This window comes from Urocitellus parryii, assembly GCF_045843805.1.
Source record: "Urocitellus parryii isolate mUroPar1 chromosome 14 unlocalized genomic scaffold, mUroPar1.hap1 SUPER_14_unloc_1, whole genome shotgun sequence".
NCBI classification, from domain to species: Eukaryota; Metazoa; Chordata; class Mammalia; order Rodentia; family Sciuridae; genus Urocitellus; species Urocitellus parryii.
In genome coordinates this window covers 590,418-609,472 of record NW_027551778.1, presented here as the reverse complement: position 1 = coordinate 609,472, position 19,055 = coordinate 590,418, and the positions used below count along the sequence as shown (strand labels likewise).

Here is a 19,055-nt window from a genome sequence, read left to right as displayed (position 1 = left end):
TGTCTCAATATGCTGTGTTTACTGTGCTCTCTTTATACGCTGAAGCAACAGCTTGCAACAAAACAAGAAATGAAATATTCAACTTCAAAAAAAATTAAAACCAAGTCAGCAGCCATCAGAGAAATGGGGAGAGAGGGCACACACACCTATCCACCCAGCTGAAGAGGACCAGAGAGCATCGGATGCTGGTGAGAAACTTGTGCATTGCTGGCAAGAGTGAAGATGGCACTACCACATGCTCAACCAGCAGCCCTAACCTGGGCACCTGCCCCAGAGAAATGAAAAGGCATATCCATGTGAAAACCTGCCCTTGGGTGTTTGTAATGGCTTTGATTCTCAGTTGTAATAGTCTGAGACTGGAAATAACCCAAAGTGTGGTACATCCTTGCTGTGGAGCACTATGCAACAATGCAAAGAAATGAACCTCAAGACACGGCCCCCTGGAGCAGTCTGCACAGAAGCATGCTGAGGACAGCCAGTCCCCAGGGTGCATTCTGCCAGATTCCTTCCTGGAACACTCTAGAGATGATGAGATAACAAAGTATAGAAATGGACACTGGCTGAGTGCTTGTCGGGGATGGGGCAAGGGTGAAAGGGGTGTGGCTTCCAGAGGCCCCCTGAGGTATTCTCTGGAATGTTCTGCATTTTCCCAACACAGGCCCAGTTTTGCAAGTGGTACCTTGGAGGAAACTGGGAAGGGGTAAGTACACAGGATCCCTGTTCTACCTCTACCAACTGCAAGTAAATCTACAATTACATCAAAATAAGGGCTAAATTTAAAATATATATCTAAAACCTCAGCCTTCACTTGAATTATGTACAATGAATGCAAACCACTTTATTTCTAAAATTCTTTTCATGAAATGAAAACATTCATGCACACATTGCATTTCGGGGATCATCACAGAAAGCCTGCGGTTCCAATGTGCTTTCTTGGCAGAAGGCAGTATGCGTCTCGCAGTGGCAAATCCCTTGGTGGATACTGGCAGACCTGAAGATGCACGGTGTCCACTCTCAGCATCACCACTGCTGGTGATAACGGACACTTCCTTTGAATTGTAATAATTCAAAAGCTGCTAAACTAAAGAAAAAGTTTTTTCTAGTTAACAAAACCCCTACTCACCCGGAGGGACTCCATAAATGCTGTCACTGTCATGCAGAAGCACAGGAAGAGCAAGTACAAGACAGAGCAGGATCCCTGCACAGACGCCTTAAGCTCAGCAAAGTGTGTCATACCAGGGAAACCCAGGTATCACAGCAGACGTGCAGACAGAGACACCCCCCTCATCCGCCCCTGCCCAGTTCCTCGCCCTGGGTGGAAGAGCTGCTTTTGTGACCTCTACACTTAACCAGGACGCAGTGGCATGAACACAAGTCATAGGTGGCATGCTTATCAAACAAGCTTAGATTGAGTTCTACAAATTAAACAAAGACTCCAGTGCAACAAAAACTAATCAATCACTTTGATTAATCCCCATGATACCAAGGGGAATGTGAATTTCATTATAAGTGATGACCCACTCCGAATCCCATGACAAAGTTTCATGCTGATTAAATAATATTAAGGACTGTGGCTAACGTTACAGCTGTTAGGTTACAATGATCCCCACCCCCAGCACAAATCTTTTTTTTTTTTAAATCTTCATTTTTAAAAAATTCAATGTGGCCTAATTCACAATAGCTAAACTGTGGAACCAACCTAGATGCTCTTCTATGGATAAATGGATAAAGAAACTGTAGTATATACACAATGGAATATTACTCAGCATCAAAAGAAAATAAAATCATGGCTTTTGCAGGTAAATGGATGGAGTTGGAGAATATCATGCTAAGAGAAGCAAGCTCATCCCAAGAATGTTCTCCTTGATAAGTGGATGCTGATCCATCATGGACTGGGGTATGGGACAAGAGGAGGAACTTTGGATCCTGTAAAGGGGAGGGAGGGGCAGGTGGGGGGCAAGGGGGAGGAAAGACGGTGGAATGAGATGGACATCATCAGCCAAGGTACACATGATCCTACTTTGTGTAGAACCAGAGAAGTGGAAAATTGTGCTCCATTAGTGTACAACGAATTTAAGAACATTCTGCTGTCGTGTACAACTGATTAGAACAAATTAAAAATATATATAAAGAAAAGAACAATACTTATGTGAGATGATTAATATGTTAATTTGCTTGATGGTAGTAATTATTTCTCTATATGTACACATTTCTCTCTCTCTCTCTCTCTATATATATATATATATATATACACACACACACACACATATATATATATAATAAACATCATGATATACACTCAAATATACAGTAAAATAAAACCTTTTCAAAACAAATTTTAATATGCCTTACCTTTTATAATAAATGTCCTGATACTTGTTCTATGGCTTAGCCAGGATTCAGAGTTAGATTCTAAATCCCTTATTGATGTACTATAACATTAGATCTTTATTTATCTCAAATTAACTGAGAGACTTACAATCAATTATTAGGAAGAGAATATTAATGATAAATAGCAAGTGTGCATTTTAGGTAAAACTTACAAGTCATTATTTTTCTGTTTTGCAAATAAATGTCTTCTTATTTTTATCTTTGGAACTGTACTTTTTAGAAATACACATTACATAGTTGTTCAAGTTAGATCATTTGAAACAGAGACATAAGAGATGAATTGTGTTCACAACAGAACTTAAGCCGCTTAATTAAGTTCTTAGGTCTGCTTGGTGAACAATAAACTAGCTTCTCTTGAATAAAGAAGTTGGAATGCTCTGACACAAAACTAATTAATAAATCTGTTTTCATCATGTCAAAAGTAAACATCTACAGGAAATCCAAGTATGCTTGTTTTGATGTTTATAAATATTTAAATGTTTAAAGTTATTTTAGAAGCACTTACATCTAATAGTAATGCTAATATCAAACTTCAAATCTACCATAAAATTCTGTTCTTTGCATCTTAGTGAAATGAAAGGGTCCTTCATTCAGTTATTTACATTTTACTTTCTTTATATTAAATAAAATCAAGACTGAACAAGAACTTCAACGCTTAATCTTGAAAGGATCCTTTTACGAACATTTATTCATATCAGTAACCATGATTAAATGGACCCTCAGCTTTCCAGTAGGATGAGCAGCAGAAATGTCCATTGACTAAGGTGGACTGGAGAAATGATCACAGATCTCCCTTTAGAGTTTCCGCACACTCACCTGCTCTCTGTCTGACGCGTGCCTGGTGTACCCTTCAGGGGTCTGTAGTGAGGTGACCTAGGATCACCACGTTAGCAGGACGGATGAGAGGCATCTGCTCACCTGTCGTCTCTTCCTGTCTCTAAGCCAGAGCCATGCTACCCTGTGACTCCCGCCAAGCCAGCGTCAAGGGAACCTCGCTCGGTGTGAAGCGGGAGGCCAAAGGGAGGGAGAAATCTAATCTGAGAACCGCAGACTGAATCATTTATCACATAATGCTCCCCTGGAGTCGGTGCGTCTCCCGAACGGAGAATAAATAATAACATTCCCTTATATTTGGAGAAAATGTATAAATCAAAGCACTTCTGTGTTGCTTACCCTCGAGGGCAGGCCTCACCAGCACTGTGGGGGGTAGAAAGAGCATCATGTCCTAATTTAACCCAATTAACCAGGAAACCTAGTGACGGAACAGAACACACATGACTATGTCACACAGGTGGAGGGCGTTGCTGTTCTGAGGCTCACAGGGACGCTGTGGCCTAGAGCCCTTGGCCATATGTGGCTGGTCTCAGTCCAAGGAAGCATCCCCTGGGTTGAGATGTGGGGTCTGCTCACAGACACATGTGTGGACACTTGTCTGACGCCCAGGGGTGCAGTGGCTGGCCTCAGCTAAGTGCTGCCAAGTGTCCAACTCCAACCTGCACCTGCAGAGCTCTCCAGCCGTCTTAGTGAGAACAGGCGTGATGGGGAGACGCCTTTATGCCACTTGAGCATGCAACTAAACACACGTCTGCTAAGTGGATGCTCTTCCTCAGAACCTTCCTAAGGACTGTGAACATTAGAGCAGAGATTTAGAAAATTCATTTAATAAGTTCACAGTCTCACTAGAAATGACAACAGAAATGTCAGCAGTAAGGAGGAAATAAGGGCAGACACACAAGAAGACAAGACAAAGGCAGGCCACCACCAGGAGTCACCGTGGGCGCAGTGAGGGCTGGGCTAGTGTGCAGGTCCTGCTCTGTGCCCCCCAGTCTCCCGGTGACAAGCACAGCGTGCAGAAGGAACACTGAACATCTGGAGGAGGCGGGGAGGGTCACATGGGAGGGGCTGTCATTCTCCCTGAGGAGCCATGGAAGCTTCTGGAAAGGAGTGCACCTTTAAAAAGAGTGGTGGTGGCTGGGTGCCTCAGGGAGACCCTCCCTGCAGAGGGCACGGCACAGGGAGGCTGGGGAGCAAAGGGGCGCACCATCTGGAACCAAGGGGGAGAAATGAGGAGAGCGCCCAGGTGAGGGAGCCGGCGTTGGCCGACCAGGGTCCTGTTCAGACCTAAGAGTCTGTTCTTGCTGAGGCTGGTTTTAACCTGAGTGGGGAATGGCCTGGCTCAGTTAGACCTGCTCTCTGCCCACGTGGCTTTGTGAGACCCATCATGCTTTGCTGAACTGCCTTCAGACAGTGTCACTGGTAGAAACCCAGGTCACACGGGAGCCTGTGCCGTGAAGGGAAATGCCAGCAAGATGCTCCTCTCCATCCTGTAGTGGTCACACCCAGACAGTGGGGCCAGGGGCATGCAGGTGGCCGGAGCTGGACATGCTATCTTGAGAGTCTTCCAAAGAGCTAGTTCCATTAGTATCTCAGAGGTTCAAAGGCAGGAGGAGCTGGAGGCTGAGGCTGTTAGAGCTATAATCTTAAGGATCTGTTTCCAAATTTGAAGAGATAAATTTACTCTGAGAGTCTGAATAGAGATAGAGTGGACATCCCCAGGCCAACGACTCGTGGGCCAGAGGCCACAGTGACCAGAGCAGAGGTGCCAAGACAGGACAGGGTCCAGGAGGTGCACAGCCACATGGGTGAGGGAGTGCACACCGCAAGTGTGGAATACTAGGCAGCAGCTGCTCTGAATCAGGGCATCACAGACGGACACTCGGACGCAGAACGTGGTGTTCCGTGTGCTGATTTAAAATGTGGGCGACCTCGTGCATCTACGTACTGCCCCTGAATACTGAACATCCCTGGGGAAGGTGACTCCACGGTGGCTACCAGGAGGGGACAGGAAGCAGGTGCCAGGCTGCGGGTGTCGGGGGTCCATGGCCGTCCAGGTGAGCCGGGGCAAGGAAGGACAGGAAGTCCAGGGGCAAGGGCATGGGTCACATGGTGGGAGAGGAGACTGCACTGCTGGGGAGGAGGCCAGGGAGAAGAGCGGACGTGGACATGGAAGTGGAGATGTGGCAGACGGGCAGCCTCTGATTCTTCAGAAGCAGGTGGAGGCAGGGAGCTGGGGGTAGGGAGAGGCAGGAGGGCCAGGCAGAGAACACCGGGAGGTGAGCCATTCACGGATGGCAGGGCATTGGTGGGCAGCAGGGCTGACCACGCCCTTACAGATCAGAGGACAGACTGGAGCCCCACTGAAGGGACAGAGAAGGCCGGGCTCCCGGGGCTGTGGTCCCCGCACTTGGTGGTACGTCTGTCTCTGACGTCCCTGTGCTTATTGTGAGGACAGGGACAGTGGGTGCCTCCTACAGCCATGGATCTTGGCCACCTGCCCGTCCTGCAGGCATGTCCTTTGTTTCTTGGTCAGGGGCAGGTGGCCAGGGGAATGGAGGCTGAACTCACTCCTTTGGTCTCGAGGGGTTCATCATCTATATGTGTAAATGGCCAACCGAAAACTGTATGGTCAGTTCTCCACCTGTCCCAAGAGGGTCCTGAGAGGGCGGGTCGTGGGGCCAGGCCCTGGCTGTGAGCTGCCCCTGTGCACAGCAGCCCTGCCTCCGTGGGGTCTGCGGCTGCCTCCCAGGAACTGCCTCCCTGTTCTGTCCCCTCATGTTACAAACAACAAGTGACTTTTAAAAATCAAATCCCTATTAAATTATCTTTCAATGAAGTGAATGAGAGAGAGGCAAGTCACTCTGCTTCCTAGGAGAAATCAACCCACGACACCCGAGAATGCAGAGCTGTTCCAGAGCCCTTTCCTGGGAGTGGAGAGCCCGCCGCGGGGCCTCGGAGACTCCCGAGGTTGATTTAACTGAGTAGAGGTCAGCTGTGTGTGCTGAACTCCATTTTCCTGCATTTTATGCATGATTAAGTAAATGGTAATTAAGCATGAATGAAAGGAGCTGGGCTGATTACAATTAACATAATTGTCAAGTCCTCCTGCTTCACAGGCTGAGCAGGGCTGGCAGGGTGGAGAACCTCGGTCCGTCTTCCCAGGGCCATCCCTGCCTCTCCTAGCAGAGCGCCCTCGGTCCCAGCTCAGGGAAGGTGTGTGCGTGAGGAGGACCGTGGGGCACAGCCACCAGGGCTGCCACGGGGCCTGGTGTGTGCCCACTTGCTGGAGGACTGGTGGCACACCCTTGGTGAGTGGTGCTGCCCGGCATTATCTTAAAGTATGGGAAAGGGTCACTTTTCATGAAACAGGAACATTTACCAGCTGACAGATTCAACCATGCGGATCCAACAATCTTTCTAAAATGAAAGCATTCTGCCTGGTTCCTAACTGGCATCAAAACATTTGTTGCTGGGTGCGATGGTGTGTGCCTGTAATCCCAGTGATCCAGGAGGCTGAGGCAGGAGGATTGCAATTTTGAAGCCAGCCTCAGCTACTCAGCGAGTCTCTAAGCAACTTAGTGAGACCCTGTCTCAAAATAAACAATAAGAAAGGGCTGAGGATGTGGCTCAGTGGTAAAGTGCCCTTGGTTTCAATCCCCAGTACCAACAATTTATACTCATGAGTAAAATAAGCTCATAAGACCCTATCACACTTACGAGGTCAATAAGGCACAATCCTTACGTTAAACAGGAATAATGTGCTCTTCATGAGCAGAGCAAAGCTGTAGCAGCCAGAACTTCTGATGCTGAGCATGAGACACCCGTTCACTCGAGCTGTGGTCAGTGCCACCAGAGGGGACAGGCTCCTCAGTACTAAAACGGGCTTTGGGAGATGCTAATTCTGGGTGCCACTGCCTAACGTCTGGAACGAAGCTGTGCTCAGTCAGAAAGTACCTCTGCAGCAGTGGCCTGTCCCACACAGTCACTCTAACTGGTCAGCACGGGCACACCCAGGGGTTCGTCCCTCACATGTGCTCAGCAGAGGCTTGGCAGGCTGACTGTGTCCGTGTTCTGGAAACGGGAAGACTTCGTGCCCTTGGGGGACCTTGCTCTGGTGGGTGGGAGTGAGACCCTGGCACAGGGCGGCTGAGCTCGGGGGGAGAAGCACCGGGGCTGGCCTGGGGCTCGCCACTGCCCAGGTCTCGGAGGTGGACTGCACACGGAGTGCCTTTCTTCTGCCCTCTCCTCCGGCCCTCAGCTGGGCAGGGGGCTGGGAGCAGCTGCCAGGAGCCACTCAGAGGATGCCTTGATGGGAGACCTCCCTGCCACCCCCACCTCCGCAGAGCTGTCCCCTCTCCTTCTCCTGTCACCTGAACAGGCCTCTCACAGCCTCCGTGCACACTCGCCCTAGCCCCTGCCACCATCGCCCTCTGTCCTCCACCACCAGTGGGTGCTGTCCTGTGTCACTGTGCCCTCCACCTTCAATGACCACTTGTGACCCACCATGTTGTCATCTTTCCTTGACTTTGCGGACTCCGCTGGGGCTATACTCCGAGAAGGACACAGCTGAGAATGCGAGGAGAGCCCCAGGACAGGAGAAGGCCTTGGTCCACTGCTCCTTCAACAGGGGACTCTTATCCAGAATATATAGGAACTCAAAACCTTACCGCCTCTTTAAAACCTAAAAGACAAACGACCCGATCAGTAATGGGCAAAAGAACTACACAGACTATTCTCAAAAGAAGATGTAGAAATGCCCAGCCATATACAAAAAAAAAAAAAAAGTCCCACATCTCTAGCACTCAGGAGATGCAGACCAAGACTACACGGAGATTTCATCTCACTCCAGTCAGAACGGCGGCCAGCGAGCATACAGATGATAACGCTGGTGAGACTGTGGGGAAAGGTGCACTCCCAGAGTGTTGGTGGGACAGCAAAGGAGGGCAGCCACTCTGGAAGTCAGCCTGGAGATCCTCCAGACCTTGGGAGAGGAGCCACCATAGGACCCAGCCAGGCGGCTCCTTGGTATTGACCCAGGGGAGCTGAAATCAGCACCCCGGAGAGAGAGGCACGCAGTGTTACAACAGCTCAAGTCCCAAGAGCCAGGCTGGGAAACCTGTCCAGATGCTGGTCAACAAAAGAACGGATACAGAAAACGCGGTCCGTCCACACAGGGAGCTTGACCCAGCCATGAGGCATGGACAGGTGGCACTGGCTGGTGAGTGGACAGAAGCCGAGAGCACCATGCTGAGCTACAGAAGCCAGACTCAGGGCTCAAGGGCCAGACGCTTCCCCTCACTTGGAAGTTAAAACAAAATAAGGGGGGAAAGTGGGGGGTGGTCCCTTGAAAACAGAATGGGGATCAGTGGAGTAGAGGGAGGAGTTTGAGGGGGAGGGAGGAGAGACAGGAAAAGGGAGGAACCGCAGAATGAAATGGACGAGCCATGGACACGCCTTGGACGAGCCAGGCACCGCGGCACACGCCTGTAATCCCAGTGGCTCAGGAGGCTGAGGCAGGAGGATGGTGAGTTCACAGCCAGTCTCCACAACTCAGCAAGACCCCATCTCTAAATAAAATACAAAAAAGGGCTGGGGATGCCGGGGATGGGGCTCAGTGGGTAAGCACCCCCGGGTTCCATCCCTGGTACCAATAAAAAAAAAAAAAAAAGAATGGAATGGACTGAACGTTGCCATGTACCTGGATGAAATACAGGAATCTGCCCCAGTGAGTCTCACCTTTATACAGGTCTGCAAAGCACCAATTAAAAAAGAAAAGAGAGCAAATGGAAGGCAGACCTCAGGGTAGAGGAAGGGAGCCGGGTTGGGGGAAGCCCTGGGGAGTACATGGAGCCTGTTCTGTCCCCTGCATGCATGATGACATCAAAACGAACCCACTATTATGTGTAACTATATATCACCAGGGCAAACTTTTTTTAAAAAAAGATATAAACAGAAAATTTTAAAAATGAACAGAAAATTTAAAAAATTTAAAAATCCCCGTGCTCTCTGCACACTCTAGTGTCGCCATGCTCCGGGCAGCCGTAGCAGCCGCAGGAGACACGGAGCTGTGGTTCTCTGGAAGGTGCGCAGCCTGGGCAGCAGGACCCCCCCAGGCCAAGGAAGAGACAAGGACAGAGTCAGAGGCAGGGGTCCGCTCTCTGGAGGGCGGCAGAGGACACGCGTCCCGAGTTTCCCACCAGGGTGCCGTCTGCTGCGTGCTCCTCGGTGTAGACTCCTGAAGACCATCTCACAGAAGCTCGTTCCACACAGCCAGAGAACAAGGCCCCATTTGACCTCTAAAATGGTCTTTTTCATCTTCCACCAGACCTGGGGGCTTACTGAGTAGGAACGGGAGGGCTCAGGCCGCGTGGGCTGCCAACAGGCAGTCACCTATCACCAGCTAAAAAGACCACTTCATGCGCTTCCAACAAACACCCAGAGAACACTGAGCCACAGAGCTGCAGGGTTCTCTCCCGCAGAGACTCGGGTGGCTGTATTGTGTGTCACTTCCCAAACGTCTATCATCAGTTAGACAGAAAGAAGACAATCTATGGCCCTCAGACAAGGGATGGCTTTGTGTTTTACTAGAGTTGGAAGATTCCTCTGCAGAGAGTGAGCGAGAAAGGAGAACAGAAAAGGAGAGGTTTAGGGGTTTGCAGGAGAACTCTGAGGAGGAGAAATGAGAAGGCCAGAACCACTCTGAGCCCACGCTCGCCGCAGGACCCAGCAGATGTGCAGTTTGCACCTGCCCAACTGAAGGGAAAGCTGCGTCCACTCAACAGCCTGCCCAGGCAGACGGCAGCTGCTGTACTTGTGCCCACAGAGCTTGGGCGCACCGGGGTGGCCTTTAGGAGTGGCTCTGCAGGCCCTGGAGTGCTCTGCAGTGCCACCAAGCCCTGCAAGGACAAGGAGGAATCAGCTGCATCACCAGGAGGGAGGGCCCAGGGCCACCCGACGACCCCACTGTGTGACACTGGAACAGGCAAGACCACTGAGCCCGTGAGAAGATGTGTTGGCCAGGGGCTGGGAGTGGGGACAGAGCAGGCAGAGCTCAGGGGGTCTGTAGGCAGGGACCTTCTTGCTCTGTGTGACACTTTACTGGCCCACACATCACTATGCGTTTGTACCCAGGGAAGGCGCAGCAGCCAGGTGGACTTTGATGCCAACTGTGGACTCCGGGTGGGGCTGACGTGCCACGCGGGCTCCTGGACTAGCAAACACGCCTCTGGGGGGCAGTGGGAGGCTGTGCGCGTGGGACAGGAGGTTTATGTGCGCTCTGTACCTCCTGCTCAGTTTTGCTGTAAAACAACTTGCTTTTTTTTTTTTTAATGATCTGTTTAAAAATTTCAAGAGGTCAAGAGGGAAGGAAGAGGAGAAGGCAGGACACGAACATCACCTACAACCTTACCCACTTTTCTGTTCGCCCAATAAGTGCCATCAGTCTCCTCTCTACCACATACTCTGCCCCTAATTTAAGAAGATCAAGGGCAATTTTATGTCACAACAGAAAGCAGAATGCAGACGGTCTAGAAAGAAAAGGACTTTTTCTCAAGATGAAGTAAGTAGGTGAGTGGACTTCCTTTGACATTTTTGTTGCAGATCCGTGAAAGTGTTCCTGCACACAGGCACTAATCCAGCCAAGCCTCGCAAATTACTGACCCACAGCACAGTGAAACCAGAGGTAAGAAATTGTGCAGACCATAACCTCTATTTTATTAGCAACCTTTTAAAACATTAAATGACCTAAGTCAATTTTCTTATGTAAATCCTAAATATGCCTCGCCAGCGACCTGCCAAAAGATAAATTGAGTCTGAGCTGTTTATGTGCAAATTCCACCTGTTTTATGAGGACGGCTGACCTTGTGTGGCACCACATTATATGGTGCCTCCGCCTGGGGCTCCTTGAAGGATACTAAAAGGTTGAGCTGCCACAGAACATCTCCACTCTGCCCTTTTTAGGAAATGACTCCTTAAACACAGACAGTAAAGACGGGGACTATCTTCAGGAGATAATAACTCAAGTGTGAGAATGTGGCTTCCCACTAGTCATCGAGCAGAGGTTATGATCTTATATTGACTACTCGGAGCCTCAGCCCTGGAAGGGAAAAACATAGGTCTCTTCTAAACTGGAGTTGAGAGTCAAGGTCAGCTTGGTGGACAGGTAGCAAGAGATGCTATCCCACAAATTCAGACCACAGCAATTAGGGAACTCATAGTTACTGCTGGCCTGGGGACCCCAGGAATAGATGGAGCCTCCATGCCAAGACTCTGACTTTGACGCAAGCTTAAGTGCTTACTAATTCAAACCTCTAAAATAACATTTTCCCTACATAACTAAGTAGAGCTCAATCCCTGTCTCTATCTTATAAAGGATGGAATTTCCTAAGCCAATGTGATCTTGATGCTAAGGGAGTCAGAATATATCACCCCAAACTATGGCCCCTTGCATTTAGTAAAAAAGGGGGGGGGCTCTGACCTCCTGCCGCCTGTCTCCTGGAGCAGGTCATAGGACAGTGCACTGGTCTTCCCCACCATAGGCTACAAAAATGGATCTCCCGACACCCAGAAGAAAGCATTTGGGGACAGAATGGGTACTAGTGGGGCACCCTGCACTTGGTCACTACTGTCAGGCCACACCCTCAGCCCAGCAATCCCAATGCCAGGCCGCCCCAGAATAGGCACTCTTCCCTCTTCCCGTGGGTCTTCATTTTGGAGGTGACTATATCACACAAAATCTACAATAAATAAACTTGTGCTTTGCCATGAACCCAGTGCCAGGTGAGACAAGAACTCTCTTCTCCCTACCATACACCTCCAAAATGCAGGTCACACTGGACCGGTGCTCACCCCTGGGGGGCCCTAGGAACAGGAAGGAGCACCCCCCCCTGCACACAGAGGTGGCCGGCGGTGGCCACGCCCAGCGGCAGAGTCCACCTACTTGAGAACTGGATGGAGAAACCCGACTTGCTGATGAAGAAGTCGCTGTCGAACTGCAGCGTGAGCGAGTTGAAGGTGCTGTGGATGTCCTCGGGCAGCGCCGAGCCGCTCCACTCCTTCAGGAGGATGCTGCTGTCCAGCGGCCCGTCCCACACCTTGAGGATGTCGTGTGCCAGCTCCGTGTCGAACACGATGAAGTGGAGGCTGCAAGAGAGAGCACAGCTGTCCACGGGCTCCCTGCCATCCCTGCCCGGCACCACACCCCAGAGACTTCAGGAACCCGCTGCACCCTCCCACCCCTCCAGTGGTGCAGAAGGGACTGAAGGGACTCATGTGCGCATTAGCACACAGCATGAACTCCTCAGTCTGTCGGGCTGCAGAGAAGCCGGGCTATGGCTCTCCGTTGGGATTGGGTCTTTCTATGATGGAATCCAACCTGCGCTAACCCTAATGAGGGTGGAAGTCCCTTCCTCCTAGGCTGACCTAGGTTTTCCTGATCTGGTGTTGCTCCTAAGGTGCCCGGCAGGTGACAGCACGCACATAGGGGAAGGATGCCCTGGGCCACCTGGTTCCACCCAGCACAGTCCTCACCCCGGTATCCACACAGGTGGCCCAGGGGTTGTGTTTCTCTCTATACATTTTATCTTCAGAAGAAGACATTATTTTAAATCAGCACAATGTCAGGAGCGCCTAATGCAAATCCCTTCCTATAACGCCTAACACACTTGCATCGGGCTTGCAGGTGTTCCGGGGCCCCTTGGACCTTCAGTAAGCAGTTTGGAGAAAACTGATGTCTTTTTCACTATTGAACCTTCTGCCCCTGTATGATGTGCTCCACTGAACTCCACACAGGAGCGGGATGGGAGGGGACACCAACCTACAGGAAAACCTGGCGTCGTATCTTCACGACCTTTGGAAGTCCAGGTCTTTCCTTCAAACAGAAAACCACTAAGAACCATCAGAACAACATACATGATAAGGCATTTAAATACAGATCAGAAATTCAGGAAACATAAATAAAAATCAGTGAAAACAAATCCAACATTAAATGAAAAATCAGTGTTTAACAGAAGAAAACTTCAGGATACAGGAAAGACCAAAGAACATAGGAACGAAGGTGTGAAATATGCAATCAATGAAGGTTGCCTTCAGAAAAGGTAGACACCAGGTGGAGACTAACAAGGAAGACAGCCTGGATGCAGAAATGGGCTTTAAGGAGCAGGGCATCAGAGGGTGCTCAGAGGGCCACTCAACATGTAAGAGGCGCTGGCCTTGATTAGTCTCCAGGAACCAAAATGCAAACTCCTGTGGCCCCCAGGTGCCAAGTGGGAATCAGCCAAGGTGGAGTGCTGAGAAGGTGGAGAGCCTGAGGCCTGAGACGGGAGTGGAGACAAGTCTACAGTGACTGGGTGACGGTTCTCCACTACCCTGAGAGCCTGCTCCAAGGGCTACCTGAGAGCAACACAGGTGCACCTGCACCTTCCAGTACGCCTCAGCACACGGGGGCAGCTCCAGCTCGAAGCCACCCAGAGCTGATGAGAGCAATCGCAGCACCCAGCACCCCCAGGGTGGGTACATACATCACAGCGCCCTCATGTACCCGAGCAGATGGACACCCAGGGAGTGAAGGCCGAGGAGATGAAGCCAGACATAAAACAAAGCCCTGAGTGTTTCCATCCTGTATGAAGTTCAAATTCAGCAAAACTCATTTGAGGACAGAATAGTGAGCATCCTGGGGGAGGGATAATTGTGTAGGAATCACAGGCTCATCTTGGTCCTGATGATGTTCTGTTAGTCTAGTGACGTGAGGCTGCACTTTTTGTGAACAAACTGCACTCTTATAAGTCAGGCAGTTTTATGCACATGTGTTATGTGCTAATGGAACTTGTGTGAGCAAACGAACGTGCACCCTGGTGCCATGAGTTTGGGATCTTGGAAAAGATTTTGCAACTTCAAAGAAAATATGGTAAGACAAAATTAAATATTGAGAAAGTAGGAGTCATGTCTCATTCAAATGAAAAACTACTGCACTTAAAATGACCCATACTGAATGACCAGGGGAGAAGGTTTAAGAACTGAGTAGAATGTGGTCCCATCCTAGGGCACTCTGAGTGTCAGCTGCTGGTGTTAGAAAGAAAAACCCCCACACTGCAGAGGCTGGGGAGGCTCCTGTGAGGCCAGGAGAAAAGGGCAGGGGATTCAACAGCAGGGGACTGAGTGGGGAGGGAAGTGGAAAGGTAGGGGAAAAAACTGGCTAAAGATACAAACAGATGCAAATGGCAGGAGCAGTCCAAATAAAGCTGTCTACAAACACAGCAGATTAAACATTGTAGAGTTTTTTTCCCAGCCACAGTGGCAAAGGCTAGGGGCTGCCCAGACTCAGTAGAACATGGAGGTGTGGTACATTTTCATGGTCTAGTGTGGTCACGTGTTCTCCTTCTACAGCACTTTGGTTATGGCTGTGTGAATTCAAATGTGCAGGCACAGCAAGTACTGCTAGAGAGCCCTCCTAGAGAGAACTCTTGAGAGAGAGGCTGGGAGGACAGGAACATTACTCCCAACAGCGAAAAAAATCAAAAGCAACCCGAGTATCCAAAATGCTATTGTTTAAATAAATTACCTTATGTTCAGGCAATTAAATATGACTCAACAACTGCATAGACTGAAGTAGAATTCAAAGTAAGGTCATAAAAAGTGTGGCCATGTTTACTAACTAAAAAAAAAAACTTTCAGAATAATATTATGCTATGATACTGTTTTTATAAAAATATATAAATATATAAATCAAATGTTATATTTGAATTTACATAAAAATTGTAAAATATATACCATATTTTCAACAAAGTCTTTTTTGGTTCAGAGGATGGGTACAAACTTCTTTTAGGGTTTTCATTTTATTATAGTACTTTGTTATATCAAAACAAAGAGAAGTGGTTAACCTTAGAGGCCATTCCAAAGACCTTGAATTTACCGTGCATTTGAAGAGCAGGCAAAATGGTTCAAGTGTCCACAGAAGTCATGGGCATTGACAGATGGAAAGGTTTGCACTGGAACACGTGGAAATGTCTTGCCATTTGATTCAGCAAGTCATTTTGTAGGGATTTGTTTGTATGAAATTAATTATAAAAATAGGCAAACTTGACTTAGAAGACTATTTGACATATCATTATATATAGTATCAAAAACTAGAAATATAAACACTCAACAGAGGGACAGTGTTTAATTACAAGTGCCCACACTACAGGTCAGTTTTTAAATTTGCATCAGCACTTATTATTTTCCTTAAACACTACAGTACACTGACTCATATCTCATATTGCATTAGGCATTGCAGAAGTCGGCAGTATTTGGGAGCATGTGTGCAGGTTATTACCTGTAGATTCTGTGCCATTCTGTATATGGGACTTGAGCCTCCAAGGATGTTGGTATCTAACAGAACCAGCAGATCACCTGAAGATCAACCCCCCCACCTAGAGGAGGATGACAGGCATGAACGGGAGCCAGAGGCGCAGGGCAGGGGAGGGTCTGGAGTGTGTGTGCAGGTGTGAACTGGGGGAGCTGGGATGCAGCTGAGGCTGGAACCTAGACCGGCTCCCACTCTCCCTTGTGCTTTCCATAGCCTGAGACAGCTCCAGGAGTGCCCACGGGGCTTTCTGCTCTCACTTTCTGCAGGCTGGATTCGAGCCTCACTTCTGAGCTCCCCTGTGTTCACCTTCCTGCCTCCCTGGCTGCCACCAGGTCTCCAGTCCTTCTCCAGGGCTCCCTCCAGGTACAAGGTGAACCTCACTTCCCTGACATCACTGTGCATTTCCAATTTGTGAAATGTCCAGTGGGTGCATCCCTGGGACTCAGGAGGCAGCTCAAACACACACCTTGCTGCCTCTGCAGGAACTGAGTGGCAGACACCAGAGCCCGGTCATTGAAGACCTTCCACAGGAGACTGGTCAGTTCTTGAGGACCGTGTGGGTTGTGTGTGACTGTTACTGCATTCACACAGAGACTTGGGGACAGAGAATAACAGCACCTTTGTCCCTCTCACACTTCCTGGTGGGTTAGTGGACCTTGATAAAGGTGAGCCATGCGCTTGAAGATGTGTAAGTGGGGTAACAGGTGGCAATGGAAATTGTGTGTAGGAGAACCTTGCAAGCTAAGGGTGCTCACTGGTTCCTTCCTCTGCCTCCCTCCCTGCTCAGTGGCTGGTGAAGGCAGCCACACCCAGTGGCCTCTCCCCGGCTGCAGGCTGAGCCCTGGAGGAGCCTAAGGCAAGGGGCAATCTTGAAGTCTCTGCTGCTCTCCATTCCCTGGCTGAAATCCTCTTAACGAGTTATTTCTTCACATTATCTAAAAAAGATCAGTGAGGTCCACTGTGATATTTATTGGTGCATTGAGGTTGTACTTAATGGTGGGATTCATTGTTCCATATTCATACATGCATACATTATAACGATAGAATTTAGAATTTAGCTAATAGAATTATCCAGAATTTCTCCTCTCCCTTCCTACCTTTTTCTCTCTGGTCCCTTTCCTCTACTGATCTCTCTTCAATTTTCATGAGATTGCCCATCTCGTTCTTTTCCATTTTTCTCCCTAGCTTTAACATATGAGAGAAAACTTACAGCACTTTTCTTTCTGAAATTGGCTTATTTTACTTAATATAATGTTCTTCAAGTTCAATCTATTTCCCTGCAAGTGACATAATTTTATTTTTTCTTTTAGGGCTGAGTGAAACTCCACCGAATATATACATCCACATTTTCTTTTCCATCGATGGACATGTAGGCATTCCACAGTTTGGCTATTGTGAATTGTGCTGCTATGAACATGACTGCATGTGTCACTGTAGAATGATGACTTTAATTCTTCAGGATAACTGTCAAGGAGTGATAGAGCTGGCTCATATGGTAGTTTCATGCCTAGTCTTTTGATGAACCTCTATATTGATTTCCATTGTGGTTTTACTAATTTACAATCCCACCAACAGCGTAAAAGTGTTCCTTTTTCTCTGTATCCTCTCCAGTATTTATGATTGTTTGTATTCTTGATGGCTGCCACTCTAACCTCTAACTGGAATGAAATAAATCTCAGTGTAGTTTTGATTTGCATTTCCCTAATTTATAATGGTGTTGAACATTTTTTTTTCATATATTTGTTGGTTGTTTGTATTTCTTCTTCTGAGAAGTGTCTGTTTAGTTAATTTGTTCATTTATTAATTGTTTTTTTTTTTTGTTGTTGTTGTTGTTAATTTGTTTGTTTACCAGGAATTGAACCCAGGGGTGCTTAACTTCTCAGTCACACGCTCTAGTCCTTTTTACATCTTATTTTGAAACAGTGTCTGGCTAAGTTGATTAAAACCTTGATAAGTTGCTGAGGCTGGCTTTGAACTCATGATCCTCCTGCCTCAGCATCCTGAGCCCAACTGGGTTATTTTACTTTTTATTTTTTATATATAATATGGATATTATATATAAATCCATATATAATATAATATAATCTGGATATATATATTTATATTTATATAATCTGGATATTAACCTTCAGTCAGAAGAGTAGTTAGCAAAGATTTTCTCCCATTCTTTAGGTTCTCTTTTTATGTTCTTAATTGTTTACTTTGTTATGCAGAAGCTTTTACTTTAATGCCATCTCATTTATTAATATTTGCCATTATTTTCTGAGATTTAGAAGTTCTATTGAGGAAGTCATTGCCTGTGCCTATATTTTGAAATGTTGAACCTAAGATTTATTATAGGAGTTGCATAGTTTCATCTAATTCCTAAGTCTTTGATCCATGTTGAGTTTGTGAAGGATGAGAGAGAAGGGTCTAGTCTCATTCTTCTACACATGATTATCAGTTTTCCAAGCAACATTTGTTAAAGAGGCTGTGTTTTCTCCAATATATATTTTTGGCTCTCTAGTCAAGTATCAGATGACTGTATCTGTGTGGGTTTGTTTCTGTGTCTCCTACTCTCTACTATTGGTCCATTTGGCTGCTTTATATCAGTACTGTGAAGTTTTGGTTACTGTAACTCTGTAATATTGGTATTGTGAAGTCTCCAGTATTGCCATTTTGGCTTAGAGTTGCTTTGGCTATTCTGAGTCTCTTATTCTTTCAAATAAATTTTAGAACTGTTTTTGTTGTTGTTGTTGTTGTTCTGTGAAGAATGTCACTGGTATTTTGATGGGGATTGCATTGACTCTGTACATTGCTTTTAGTAATATGGTCATTTGAACAATATTCTGCCAATCTATGAACATGGAAGACCTTTCCATCTTCTGAGGACTTTTTCTTCAGTCTTCTATAGTTTTTATTGTAGGGGTCTTTCATTTCCTTGGTTAGAATTATTCTTAGGCATTTTATTTTCTTTTTTTTTGAGGTTATTTTGGATGGGATTGTCTTTTCTGATAGTTTTCTCTGCAGATTCATTATTGGTATATAGGAAATCTATTGATTTTGTATATTGACTTTGTAATCTGCTACTTTGCTGAATTTATTTATTAGTTCTGATAGTCTTGGTGAAATTTTTGGATCATCTAAGTATAAGATCATATCATCTGCAAACAGTGATGATTTGACTTCTTCCTTTCCTATTTTTATCTCTTGTATTTCCTTCTCTACTCTAATTGCTGTGGCTAGAATTTCTAGCACTACATGAAATAGTAGTGGTGAGAGTGAACAATTCTTTTTTTCTTCCATATTTTAAAGGAAATGCTTTTGTTTTAATCTCTAATGTTATTAATTTAGGTCTTCTCTCTTTTAATTTTGACTAATTTGGCTAAGGGCTTATCAATCTCGCTTACCTTTTTCAAAGAACTAACTCTCCATTTCACTTATCCTTTGTATTTTTTAAATCTCAATTTCATTGATTTTGACTCTGATCTTAATTATTTCCTTC

The 19,055-nt window shown here is 47.1% G+C and overlaps 1 protein-coding gene across 1 annotated transcript in view; it reads right to left on the bottom strand.

The window, feature by feature from the left end:
- Positions 1 to 19,055, bottom strand: part of LOC144251494 (CUB and sushi domain-containing protein 1-like) — a 425,723-nt gene that overhangs the window by 98,078 nt on the left and 308,590 nt on the right. Inside the window, exon 20 of the mRNA XM_077794365.1 lies at positions 12,167 to 12,369. Coding sequence (XP_077650491.1) covers positions 12,167 to 12,369 — 203 coding nt within the window. The remainder of the gene's footprint in view (positions 1 to 12,166; positions 12,370 to 19,055) is intronic.